This window comes from Lethenteron reissneri, chromosome 57 (genome assembly GCF_015708825.2).
Source record: "Lethenteron reissneri isolate LAM-NWPU_2019-01 chromosome 57, ASM1570882v1, whole genome shotgun sequence".
NCBI lineage: Eukaryota > Metazoa > Chordata > Hyperoartia > Petromyzontiformes > Petromyzontidae > Lethenteron > Lethenteron reissneri.
In genome coordinates, this window is record NC_083835.1 from 4174615 (window position 1) to 4189184 (window position 14570).

Here is a 14570-nt window from a genome sequence, read left to right on the forward strand (position 1 = left end):
TTTTTTAACCCACTTCCCGTGATCCAATCGAGCTTACATTTTGCACACAGACTCGTTGTGCGTGACAATTTATTTTCGTGAAATTTTTTTTCCAAAAGTTTACACTGTTTAGGGAAAACATTAAATATATAATTACCAATTGTTTAATACTGCAGACAATCATCTGACCCATAGGTGGCAGCCATCTCAAGCCAGAGGACGAGAGGACTCTAGCCGCCACGCATATAAAGGATTTAGAGTGAAAAACTTTGTTTTTACGGGTTATACTTATTACCTACGTGACTTTACCGAAAAAAACCTAAGAGTATTATTATTATTTCTGACGACTCCGCGGGTCTGTCGCAACACTCGAGGGCGAAACGGACGTCGGGACGAGGATTCCGACTTCATCGTCGACGCTACTGGCAAAGTCCAATATATTCCTCATGTTTAGGGTTATTACAACAAAAAGGGTTATATTTAGACACGGAGGAGGTTAAGGTAGGGGCGGAGTTTGGATTTCCATAATTTGTTTTGCTTATCAAAGGGACCGTCCATAAATGACGTCACGCGATTTTGGACGATTTTTGCCCCCCCCCCCCTCGTCACACGGCGTCACAAAAAGTCAGACCCCCCCCTCAAATATGACGTCACAAAGCTCTGCCCCCCCCCCCCACAAAAATAAAAAATGCTTCAAATCGCTATTTAAAGCACTCTGATGTTGTAGGAGAAAAAAAATTATGAAAAAGTCTATTTAATTAAGTAGAACGTGTTGATTTAAAGCTTTCGTGACTGCAGGGATTCATATTCTTGGTTCTTTCGGTAAAGTCACGTAGAAGGGAATTAATAGAAAAATATTGTTTTATATTTTTATTATTTTATTATTTCCCTTCTACGTGACTTTACCGAAAGAACCAAGAATAAGAGTAGAACGTGTTGTCTATATTTATTTAAAGTTACGCATTTTGATGTGACGTCTCATTTCTCAACCCCCCCCCCCTCGTCACACACAGTCACTAATGTCTGACCCCCCCCCCACCCCAGGTTCGTGACGTCATTTATGGACGGCCCCATACCGTCTTGGAGGAAATTGGTGGGTGTTACCAAAGACAAAGGTGCCACCCCCCGTGTAGCCTTCACGGACTGTCGGGCAAGGTGTTGTTAGCGAGCACCTATGAAGGCCGGCACGGTACAACAGCATACCGTGTCAACCCATCACGGTTTATACCCCGTATTCTTGTGCAGGCAAATTGAGTTTTCAGGTCCATACGGCGTTACAGCCGTTTCAACACGGACGACAAAAATGTATTTTCCTATTTGTTTGTGTTTCTCCCTTGTGATGGGACTTTGTAAGGAAGAACGTTGAGATTTATACGGGACACGGGGTGACCGATAAGGTCTGCACTTGACCACGTGCGTGTGCAAAGTGACAACATTTTCAAGTGAATCATATTTTATGGCTTTTCACACGGGAAAGATACAATTCGTCAAAAAAAAAAAGAAATTCATACAGGCATCCATAAAGTCTGCAAGCAATAAAGTACATTTTATGATTGAATGTGTGTTTGTGTGGGGTTTTGTTTCCAGGCGAGCAAATGGAGAATTAGGGTTGCCTTGGTGCTGGTCAACGCTACGATACACAAATCCACGATAATCGTATCGTCTATTTCGCGACATTATCGCTGGAGCTAATTTATCAGCAAGAACCGCTCGGATGGACCTACCAAACAATGATCACGCGGTCTCCCTTCATCCGCATCCCAACCCTCGGACCGCAGATGCGCCGGCCACCGCTTACGCTGGTGGACGATTAAAATCAGCGGGCTATGCCAAACCGATGGAACACATAGTCCACCAATTCCAGCTTCGCTCGTTCGCCGGCAACGCCTCGGACATTCACTTGCAGAGCTACGGGCCTCAACTGGCTCACCAAGCTCGACATCGACATATGTCACTGTGCCAATCACCGTGCCGTACGAGTAAACAGGACTGCCGCTCAATTCGTAATTTGAATGTATTTTGCCCTTCTGCACGCGAGTATTTTGAACTTCTTTCGCACCGCGCTGAGGTGCAGGAGAAGGACAACAAACTAATCACAAAAAGCAGTTCTAAGGAAATGAGTTTGTCGATCTAGATGATGATTTAAAAGTGCATCGCTCCAGCGGCGTCCTAATATCGGAAGGAAGAGCGTTCCAGACGGCCACAGAAACGCATCCGAAAACACGCGATGCAGCGAGTGTCTTTGTTCGATGGCCAGCCAAAAGCCACGGTGAAAACGATCAGAGTGTCGCGTCACGGTTTATGTTACTTGATGAGATCAGCGTGTACAGCCACAACTGTACACGAACAAGCTCTCCACACCATGGAGATGAGGATGCTCAGATGGAGCCTCGGGCTCACTCGATGGGATCGTGTCAGGAACGAAGACGTTCGGAAGCGACTTGGTGCGGCCCCCATTGCGGACAAGATGCTTGAGGCAAGGCTTCGGTGGTACGGCCACGTGATGCGAAGTGAAGAGTCATCAGTGGCCAAGACTGCCGTGCGTGTTGAGCCAGAGGGCCGCCGTCCACGCGGACGTCCGAAGAAGCGATGGATGGATCGAATCAAGGAAGACGTGAAGACGGTCAACGCATCCCCCGAAGATGCCCTGGACCGAGCCAAATGGAGAAGACAATGCCGAAAAGCGGACCCTGCACCACAGCGGGAACAACACTAGGAAGAAGAAGGTGAGATCAGCGAGGTATTGTGGTTGATTTGGAATGAGCACAAACTACGAACTGCCCTTGCCAGCGGCTGCCCGCTCTCGCTCTCTCGTACGATGGCGAGCTGGAGAGGTTTTTCGTGTGACCCGTCGCTCAATCTCCGGCCTGCTCAAGTGAGCAGCTGAGTGGTGGCGTGCTCTTAAGAGTTCCTGGTTGGTTAGAGAGGGCCTCTCAGTTGTTCTCTCTGTGATCGGTGGAGAGGGGATATGGTGGGGGTGGGACATTTAACAACAAAAACAAAACACCACTTAACACATAATTCAGTTAGCCAGCCCCATGTAACATTTAGTTGTGGACAATGCAGAGTTTTTAATGAAATGACACAGTACAGTTAGGAGTTGACGATTAACTATAATTGGATTGGGAAGTATAGTCTGATAATTGTTAATTGCACTTTCATGATAACAATGTAGATGTTGCATCTGCCCTATGACAATAAATTCAGTAACGTATATTTTTAATTAGGAAAAACGATATATTTTGTGTACATTTCCTTTACAGCTGTTTGCATGAACGTACGTCTAATTTAAAAACGTCTGTAAAAGCCAATGTGTTTATAAACTGAAAGGTTTACACCATTGGAACCTCATTTGCCAGTAAAAATATGATAATTGTTTTTTTTTTACCCTTCTATCTGGCAACAAAACTGACACCTTTTTTTACAAAGAGTCATGTTTGCACATGGGTTGGTCCAACCCATGTGAGACAAGGCTCTAAGGAAAGCTGTCTCGGGTGTGGACCAATCAACTTCAAGGACAGTGCACATTATCAGAGTTGTGTTTTTGTTTGCATTATGACTGCAGGTATTGTGGTCTATGCAAACATGACTCTTTGTAAAAAAAAGGTGTCAGTTTTGTTGCCAGATAGAAGGGTAAAAAAAACAATTAAACTGAAAGGTATTTTATATTTGGTGAGATAATAACCACAAGCTCGCAAATCGGACGCAATTGTGTGATCAAGAACTTGGAGGTGCAGGGACCAAAGCTCAAGATACATCATGCAACGTGATTTGCAGTCCTGTACTTAACTACATGTCAAACATATAATACTAAAGTACTGTATTCATTTTCCTGGACCGCTTTGTGTCTCAAGATTCCTTATCAAAAGGCCCCACTTGGAAAGTGTGACCACCCAACACCACCTTGTTGAGTATTTGAAACCAATAAACCGCATGCACCATGGGTTTACCCAGAATTCATTCGTTTATCTAATCCCGTGGTGCCAGCCTTTGCTCCCATCAGTCCGGTTTTTTTTTTCAAAGGGTGCAGGTGGCCGTTATGGCACAACAGAGGGCTTTCCCGAACGCCAAGAGGCCCCCTTGAGAAGGACCCAATATTTTGGTAAATCAAATACACATTATGTGCGGAGCTTTACATTCTCCAAGGTTGAGGGCTGGGCTGGTGTTGCGTGCAGTTATATGGCCGAGATTATGCGTCAGCGTGTTGTGCCACCCGGTACCTTGCACCAATTTGTTTTACACCGTGGCACGGATAGGAGACCCCAAAAAAAAAAGTCGTTGCTTTAATTTTTTTTTGGTTAAACATTAACGGAAGGGTCAACAGCCGTGACGAGTGAAGCAGGGCTGCCCCCTTCTCCGTATCTCCCCCACCCCTCCTCCTCGTACCGACCGACTACGGACAGGGCGGCGAGGGGGTTCAACACCCCTACTAACCCCCACCGCGCACACACACAGCGGAGGACTTGTCACCGTGGAAACTTGCGAAATTTTGTGGCTTAGCGAGTACAAAAGGCGACACAGCAGCACGGCTCAGGCATTCGTTCATCGATCGGAGCAACGAGCAGCAAGCATCTCATCCTCCTCACCTCATCCTCACCTGAGCTCTCGGACTGTGAACGCAAACAAGGTCAGTTCAAATGCACTGAACTTGCACGACAGGGTGTGTGTGCATTAACGTAAAAGTGAGGACGTGCAGAGCTGGATTTTGTGAAATTGAGTACGAACAGTGGATCCGTGGAAAAGTGAGAGAATTGGCTCTCCTGTTGGAGTGTGGAATTTTCACCGTCGGCTCAGGGTTGCCAACATAGACGATTGCTGCCTTGCAGCTCATTTAGGCATGGAGGCATTTTGTATTGCACTATGATGGTTTTGTTCAAACAACCAAATGAGAGTCCATTAAAATGCTGGGCCTGATATATGTTTTGGCGGAAAAGCTGTTTGCGCCTTTATTGGGCGCAATTTTTTTATTAGCCAAATTACCACTAAATCTCAATAACAATTGTGTAATGGTTTACACAGTCGCAGTTGAAACAATGTTGCGAGTTTCTAAAACAACCCACCCGCCTCTGTCCACCCAGCAGTATGAAAGGAATATATCGGAGTCCATCGTCAGGTCGTGCGAGATGGGGTAGCAGAGTATGGCTACTCACACTTCTACCAAGATATCTGGCCTGGGTAGAAGAGTAGGCCAAATACTCTGTCGAGGGGGTTCTCTCTTGAGCATCGTCTTGTGGAAGCCATTCTGCCAGCAGTTGTGTGATTGAGCAATTGCAGGACTGCACCTTTACCAAACCCTCTCTGCCTTTGCGTGTGTTTTTAGACCCACCGTGCAAACATATGTGATTGCCTCATTGTTGAAAGACTTGACTTTTTCTTTTAATTCTCCCAGATATTGAAAGATGTGTACCGGCAAGTGCGCCGACTTCATTGGCAAGGCCCTCATTCCGCTGGCCGTGCTGTCAATCCTCGCCAACATCCTGCTATTTTTCCCCGATGCAAAAGTGGAATTTGCATCAAATAATAAACTCACCCCACAAGTATGGTTCTTCCATGGGATAGTCGGCGCCGGGCTGCTGGTAAGTCTTCCATTCTTCAGGGCTGGTACATTCCAGCCAGGTGAATCACGGGAAGGTTGTGAATTTCGAATTCAAATCCTGGTTGGGGTTCTTAAATCAGCCCATCATCCCACTGGAGTCAATAAAATAAGTCCTGTTTTCGTGGTTGTTCTATGCCACTGGCTCACGGCTAAATGCTCCTTGGAGTAGAAAATCAGTTTGACTATTTTTTTTAATTGATACATTGCGGTGGAGCGGTGGCGCAGTTGTTGGCGAGCTGCTCCATGCTCCGCGAACCAAGATCGCACTCTGAATCAGCTCGATTCCCGTCCATGGCTAACATCTCCATGGGTATTACTTCACCGAGCTGGAGTGCCGTCAGGTGATAGGGTGGGGGGGCCTGACACGGTCCAGATAACACTCGCCACTGATGTTAGTCGTGGCTTTGAATCAAACTCGGATTGCTGGGCTCATCGTGCAATGTGTGAACCACTGCAACAGCCTCGCCTCACCAGATATTCATATAAAGTTCAACACGTGTATTTTGAGATTAATCTCTTAATATATTGATTTATATATCATTGCAACTCGAGTAAATTGCACGTATGCATTTGTGTACAACGACTATGTGCATGGTATATTATGTAGAGATTATACAGAATGTAAAATAATGTGATATCTAAAATTGCTGTAACCTTAATTTGATGCACAATTTTTCCCGTCGAGAAACTTTGATTTAATTAAGCCAGCACAAAGTTTAGTAAATGACTTAGCAGCAATTTTGTTATGTGCAGACTGTCCCAAAGATTTTAAACAAGTGTTGTAAATATTTTACCGAGTGCCGCTTATATTGCATCGTTTATTTTGCTCTTTCAGATGTTCATTCCAGCCTTGCTCAACACCAGGCTGGATGAGAAGGGCTGCTGTGGAAATCGTTGCGGGGTAAAGATTACATTTCCATTTTAGAGAACACACACTGATGAATCGATATCATAAGCCAATGAAACCCAACTATGAAACGGTTGATTATATTCATCATCATCAAGCCACCTTTTGCTCTCGATTTCACGATGCAACGATCCACCCCGCCACCTTCATACCGGATGATTTAATTTCTCCATCTTCAAGTTACACGTCCTCTCAGAAGTGCTCCATCCCTGGCTGCCACTCTATAACTCCTCCTGTATTATTTTGCCGAGTGATGAGTTCTGTCCAAACCCACTTTCTTGTCTTAACAATTTGAATGAAGTCATTAACATCCATAGGTTATCGATTCCGTGTGTCGCCTCCTTCTGTCTCTCAATCTGCTCATCAAAACAAAATCTTTATGTAGACAGGAGGGATCCGTTGACCTACGAAGCTATTTTCACAGATGTACAGTTGTTGTAGCCTTGATTTAACCAGATGAAATAAAGCAATTGAGAGCGGTGAAACATTTCCTCATTGGCAAAGGTGACCTGGGTTAAATACATGATTAGTTTTGTATTTCTACGTCACCTTCTCTCTGCCCTCGGCGCCTTCACCAACACCCACTCACCGGCACGCCGAAGCATCGTCAAAGAACTCCCACGACAACTCACGGCGTGGCCGAGGTCGTCGTCAAGCGGTGGATTGGGGGATAAAACAATACGAGGGCTGCACATGCACACGTGCACGAGGCAATGGTCACGTGTACGATTTTAACGAGTGAACGTGAATGTTGTCGCAGATGCTGTTCTCCGTCCTCTTCAACGCCGTGGGCATCGTGGGTGCTGGGTACTGCTTCATTGTGTCAGTCACTGGAATGGTGGATGGACCCTTCTGCATGACTGACGAGAATGATGATGAATCCTGGATGTCCCCATTCATAAACGACACCATGCCAACTCAATATCTTAAGTACGTGGATTTTCATGCCTTGCCGCCACAACCTCTCGCGAGAGTTGCCAAAACGTTTTGGAGGCCCTGGGCAAAACGCCGGATGAGGCCTTCTCTGACACGGGCTCCACCGATCCTCGTTTTATCAGAATCGTCCTCTTCTTGATGTCACTGTCCTGGGAAATCTCTCTGAGTCTTCCCAGGCCCTGAAAAGTCTCATTTTTTTTGTCAATTTCACAATAATACACCACGTAGGACAAGGCTTGTAGATGCAGTTTTCCCTTCTGCTGGTGTTTATTTGGTGTGTTTTAACATCCTTAACACCTGTATCATATATATTTTTAACATCTTAATACTGGCAAGAGTCCTATAGATATAACTGCTTAACCAAAGCTTTTAATGTTTGACAGCATTTTGGCAGCCTTTGGCCTATGCTGCCGACCTTAACCAAGCCTCACTGACCAGCGTGGTAAAGTATGGTCATAAAACTCACACAAACCCATCCGGTTGTGGGGTAGCCCTCATCCAGCAGAGGATTGACATAGGGACTGTACATATACACGTAATGTTACATGATCAGTGTGTTAATTTACTTGTCCCCGATTTTTTTTGTTGTCCCTGCAATATTTGTTGTTGTCCGACATGCGTTATCTTTGTTCCTGTCCGTGTGATGATTTTCAGCCTCAGTGGTAGCTACCTGTTCAATCAAGATGTTTGGACAACATGTAAAAAGCCTGTAAATGTAGTCCTGTGGAACATCGTGCTCTTCTCGATGCTGATCTGCTTCAGCGGCGCCCAGGTCGTGCTGTGCGCAACGCAGATGATCAACGGCCTCATCGGGGTGCTCTGTGGCACCTGCATGAAGGTAAACCTTCCCCTCGCTACTTACAACGGTCCTCTCCCATTACTCCCAGTTAGGGAGAGAGAAAACTAAAATACATACATACATCGATATTTAAAGCCAGTTGAAAACATCGCAACATAGTATCTGCCTCTCCCAGGAATACCAGGGCCACTGTATAATAATAATAATAATAACAACATTAGCGACAACTTTAATTTATCGTGCACCCATAATGTGGCAAACGTCTCAGCGGGCAGACATTTGAATGAGTAAATTGGAGGTAATGGGTAGGGATTAAGCTAAGCGAGGAGAGAAAGGACGAAACTAACGAACACTTAAATAGATTCACAATAGCATCACAACTCGTGCTTTCTAACTAACACCATACACGTACAACTGAATGGAGTATAATTAAGAGAAGTCTATTTTCGCCGAGCACTGCATCGATTCACCATATGACACCAATCTAATCTGCCAATCACAACCAGCAATCTGACGACAGCACGGCAACTACTTAAAGACACGATTTCAGGAAGGTCTTTCAGGTGAAAGTTGAGATGTTGTGAACACCTCCCTGATGATTCTCGTTTGCATTTCCAGGGGGGGGGGGAGAAACATTGAAAGCATTTGTAAAACGGGCTTGCTTTGTAACATCCTTCCAGGTTTTCTGAAAAATCAAATCAATTCACAAATTCCTCCCCCCCCCCAACCCACGTGACAACTTGATTTGATTGGCTCTGTTAGGTGGTGGAGTTATAGTTAATAAAATTGACACTATGTCTACATGATGATGTAATACAAAAGGAACTCATTATGATTCAACGTGAATCAGAAACTAATTGTAAATCATAATATTGGTCGTGAAAAGTATAAAAAATGTCATAGGTTAATTGACGTAAACATTTGCTTTATCGAAATTTGAACACAATGAACCGTTTTTTAAATTATATTTCCAGAGTCTTAAATCTTTATAGCTGCAATTGGAGCAGAGAGAGGCAGATTAGTTTGTAGACGTCAAACCAACTGACCTATTCGTAAACCTCCAATCGGGTCATAAATGCAACGACTCTGCTCAAACTGCGATAATTTCGACCAGCCCTAAACACTCAACAGTACATTCAACGTGTCCATTGCCTTCACCAGTGCGTCTTATATTCCGTTGTGCTCGAACTCTGTTTTACGACCGCTGTTTCCCCCCCACCCGTTTTTTTTCTTTCAGAATGAAGTTGTTTAAATTAAAAAAGAAGAAAATAAAATTAAAGAAGTAAAAGCAAAGGTTATAAAACGGTAAACTCTATGACCTGGGCATTGAGATCGCTGTCTGGAGAGAAACCTACAGGAATGCACACATCTCTTCAAAAACCAAACGACCACTTTATCCTTTGTTCTTACAAAAAAACGCAGTTGTGTACATTTTTTAAAAGACAATTCAGGCTTGTGCACTGTACGTTATGAATTGTTTTAAATAAATACTTCCGGATATGCTACTTTTTTGACTTTTGAAAACAGCTGTTTTTAAATGCATATGCTACATGGCCAAAGGCAATTTTGTTGTTGTTGTTATTTTAATGAAATTTGATGGAGGTGAAAATCCCGAGAGTTGTACAGGCATAATTGTGATATATTATGGTTACATATAGTATTTTTAACTTCAAATAAACATTACAATTGATTGTGGAAAATAATGGTTAGGAGGTGCCTCGTTGTTGTCTGGTTATTTTAAATGAATTGGACATGCTCCGTACAATTATTATTTACGTCATTGTTTACTTTGAAAATATATTAATTAAATATCCACAATAAACTCTGGTTTGACCAGCATATTTGGTACTGTGTTTACAAAAATAACGATTTAATTTATGTGGCAAAAACTGAAAATTGTATTAAAAATAAATATATTTGAGAGAAAAAAATGATACAATGACATATACAAACAATTACAGTTGTCAAGTTATTAGTTCTGGTGTGAGATGTGTTGTGTGGTACCTCAAGTACTGTGAGTTGTGATAACGGCATGGGGGAGGGCATTAATCCAACAGTGGATAAAGACAATGGCTGATGTCAATGATTAAGATATTGGATTTTAAGAATGATTGTGACATTTATTTGACCATGGTAATGGGATTCACCTGAGTTTAATTCCCCCGCCATGGCTAACATCGACGGCCAGTCAATATCTGAAACAATCCTGGCACCCCCCTTCACACCCATCAACCCACCCCTTTAAAAAACCCAGCACTGACCAACATGGTGAAGTATGGTACAAAAATTCGATAACTAAGACAATGGGGTGGGTTATTATAACGTTACAATTAATCACTGGATTCGGGATTATGATTCAATTTCAGAATCATACCGTAAAACATAACACATTGTCCTGCGGAGGGAGCTGGTAGGAACGTTGGGTTGCTCGGTCAATGGCCAGGGTCAACGGCGGCGTGGTGTATTCCGCAAATATGCCCGACTGTGAGGGCGGGCACAAGCCGGCGTGAGTAGGTTAAACGTTGAGTTTTATAAGGGCACCACGGGGTGACCAGCCCCTCCCCACCCAGCCCAACCCCTCCCACTCCCCACCCAGCCCCTCCCTCCCCACCCAGCCTCTCTCCACCCTCCCCACCCAGCCCCCCCCCACCCTCCCCACCCAGCCCCTCCCCACCCTTCGCTCACCACCCAGCCCTACCCCTCCCATTTTTGGATGCACGACGAACGGACGGACACAATAATCCCCTGTGGGCTGGTGGAACCAGGTGGTTCCTACCAGTATCATACATAGTCTGCAGCACTAAGCGCCGCTGATGGCAGTGAAGTGTCATGGCTGGAATGTGACCCCTAAGCTTGAGGTCACCTATGTGCCCGTGGTGACGTTAGACTGAAGAGTTAATTTCGCGAAACCTGCATAAAAACCCGAGAGGGCACTTTGGGCCTCATACCACCACCACCGTGCAACAGGGTACGTGGATCCCTGGGAAAATGAGGTCCGCTGCACGTGAACTCTGGTAAACCATACTCTTAGGTTCTTTCGGTAAATCTTCTTGGTTCTTTCGGTAAAGTCACGTAGAAGGGAAATAATAAAATAATAAAAATAAAACATAATAAAATACAATTCTCACGACGTGTCGGCCACAACGCAAGCAGCCGTTTCGGCGTTGTGGCCGCAACATCGTGAAAATAGAATTTTATTATGTTTTATTTTTATTATTTTATTATTTCCCTTCTACGTGACTTTACCGAAAGAACCAAGAAGATTAATCCCTGCAGTCACGAAAGCTTCAAATCTAGATTTAATCTGGTAAACCTGAAAATTCTACATTTGCCTCTTGGCTACTGATTATGATGATCGGGACAATCATCGAAACACTAAAACCCTGCATGGAAAGCAATAGACCCTATAGCGCCTGTAGATAATAGGAGTTGCAGATCATAGGGGAGTGGAATACGAGGGTTCTCCGATATTTAAAATGTGAAGGACCTCTCAACTCAAACGAAGAAAAGATCTCGATGGAGCATGGAAATAAGCCAAGAACACACCATCTAAACTAGCAGTCTCAATCTTATCATAATTGCGGCCCCTCAATAAAAAAAACTTAGTTTAGTTTAAAACCACTGCTTCCCGCACCTCCACCATCCCCATTTAGCCCCAAAAAACACCACTAAGGTTACTCAGGCAGTGATCGATACAGACATTAATACAGAGGGATGACATGTCCCATGTCATGGCTCTCGGTCAAGTGCCAGGCATTTGTTTCATGTCTGTGTTATTATTTGTTCTTTATTTTGTCGCCATAACGTGGCGCCAACATTCCCGGAGCACATTAAAAATTGTCTCCTGCAGGCAGCCTGTTGCCCTCCACCACCCACGGAAGGGTCAAGACCCGCTGGTTTTAAGCAATTCCGCTCCACTCGGTACCAGTCATTGGCGCACACAAAAGAGCTACACAGAGACCTCAATGCGGGCACTATGTGCCGAATGCCCTTGGAACTGTGCTCCCTTTGCTGAAGATAACGATGCCATTTCCCCCCCCCCACCCCTCGTGCTCGTGATCCCTTATCTAGAGTTTAAACGTCAAATGTTTGCCGTAGCCTTGAAGATAACAGGTACATTCATTGGGGGGAGTGTTTTTTTTATTATTAACAGTCGGCTGAGCGTACGCGGCTGATAAAGTCCTGATGTGGCAGGTGATTTGTTCCCAGAGAGTAAGGTTCAATCAAATGGTGCTCGCACGATAGCGTCACTTTATATTGAGTGCACCTGCTGTTCACAACCACAGAGCCAATGTGTGCTGTCTTTGTTAAACAAAGTAAAAACAATGGAAAAGAACCCATATTTTATTTACCGAGGTAAAATCCCAACTGAGCCATTAGCGACCTAGCCACAAATGATAGCTCAACGAAGTGTCTTCTTATCGTGTGTAAATTTCGAGCAGCCATAGGCCTCGGCAAGGTAAGGTAAAAGTTAAAAGGTAACAAGTATAACCCGTAAAAACAAAGTTTTTCACTATAAATCCTTTATATGCGTGGCAGCTAGAGTCCTCTCGCCCTCTGGCTTGAGATGGCTGCCACCTATGGGCCAGATGATTGTCTGCCAGTATTAAGCAATTGGTAATTAAATATTTAATTTGTTTTCCCTAAACAGTGTAAAATTTTGGGAAAAAAATTTCACGAACATTAATTGTCTCGCACAACGAGTCTGTGTGCAAAATGTCATCTCGATTGGATCACGGGAAGTGGGTTAAAAAACGACCGAAAGATTTGCACGGTCGTAAGCAAGCAAGCACGCAAGCAAGCGAACTTAATATAAAGCATTTAAAAACGAGCCTACCTTTACCCTACCTTTCACCTTACCACAATACAATCACTCTACCCTACCTTTTACCCTTTAGCAGGTAAGGTAAACGGTAAAAAGCAACGAGCTTACCTTTACCCTACCTTTTACCCTTACCCCATACAAATAACCCGATTACAGGGTAATTACTAGGGAACTACTACACATGAACAAGGTTTTAGAACGGTAAATGCTAGGTAGAGCACTTTAATCATATAGAATACTTTCGATGATTCCAATTTTACACGCTTTCTTTTAACTCACTGTCTGTTGTTGTTGTCGTTGTTGTCGTTATTGTTGTTGTTGTATCCTCAAATCTTGAAACTCAATTTTTACCCACTTCCCAATGTGGTATCGACTGCAAACTTGGTATACTTATGTCTTACTGATGACAATACTATATTCTATCATTACAAATATATATTTTTTTAAACATTATTTTTTTCATGTTATGTTTCGGCTTGGCTCTAATTGTCCACGCTCAACTGACGTTGGCTGTAATTGGTCACGGTCCCTGACGTTGTGGCAAGCTTCGGGGCCACTTCCTGGAGTCGTGGAGTTCTGCCATTACTCGTACAATTTAAAAAAACATGTTTTTAATAAAGTTTGTTTTAATATTACTTATTAAATGTAGGCCACGGACTGCGCCACGGAGCTTTTAGCGGTAAACAAGGTACCGTATTTACCGGGTAATACTTCGTGCTACCTTTACCCTACCGGGCAATTCTTCCGAGCTACCTTTACCCTACCCTTTACCCTTACCCCTTGGCATGTCGACACCTTTACCTTTACCCTTTTACCCGGTAAAAAGGGTCAATTACCTTGCCTTGCCGAGGCCTAAGCAGCCATACAATCTAAACAGATGTTTCTAAATGTGGAGGGCAAAAACTGTGTGTCTATGTAAGAAACGTCATTTGTCCATTAGTGCGTCCGTCCGTCAGTCCGTTGGTTACAACACTGAGTTTAGTCTTTTTTAACCACACAGAGTCGCTCAGGGGACATTTTCACCGTAAGGAACCAGTGGATGTTCTTGATATTGGTGACGGAGCTATGTAACGTATTTTACTACCAATTACACGTACAAAAATATATACTTGACCCAATATTTCCACCACGCTCAATTACAATGATTGGGAGGGCCTTCTGATGGACATTAATTTAACATTGCAACGCGTCCAACCGTATTCACTCGCTCTCGAAAATCCCAAAATATCGACTCAAGAGGCGCAAGGAGGAACCACAGACAAGTGGGAAGGTAGCCAAGCAGTAAGCCGGCACCAACAATTGCCAAAGCTCTGCGGTCCTCTACATAGTAAGGTGTTAATGAGTGCTTACATCTTCTTGGTTCTTTCGGTAAAGTCACGTAGAAGGAAAATAATAAAATAATAAAAATAAAACATAATAAAATAATTCTCACGACGTTTCGGCCACAACGCAAGCAGCCGTCTTCAGGTGAAGAACAGGTCTGTCGAGAGACAGAGTCTGAATGGCACGCTCCAGGCTTGGAGCGTCT

The 14570-nt window shown here is 43.9% G+C and overlaps 2 protein-coding genes across 2 annotated transcripts in view; both read left to right on the forward strand.

The window, feature by feature from the left end:
• LOC133357260 (guanine nucleotide exchange factor DBS-like) overlaps positions 1-14570 on the forward strand; it is a 408695-nt gene that overhangs the window by 151446 nt on the left and 242679 nt on the right. The gene's annotated exons all lie outside the window — the stretch shown is intronic.
• LOC133357281 (transmembrane 4 L6 family member 1-like) lies at positions 4421-9722 on the forward strand. Its single transcript, XM_061575154.1, has 6 exons — positions 4421-4606; positions 5369-5555; positions 6411-6476; positions 7243-7412; positions 8073-8256; positions 9455-9722. The coding sequence occupies exons 2-6, from the start codon at positions 5379-5381 to the stop codon at positions 9467-9469; spliced, it is 612 nt and encodes a 203-aa protein (XP_061431138.1). The 5' UTR covers positions 4421-4606; positions 5369-5378; the 3' UTR covers positions 9470-9722.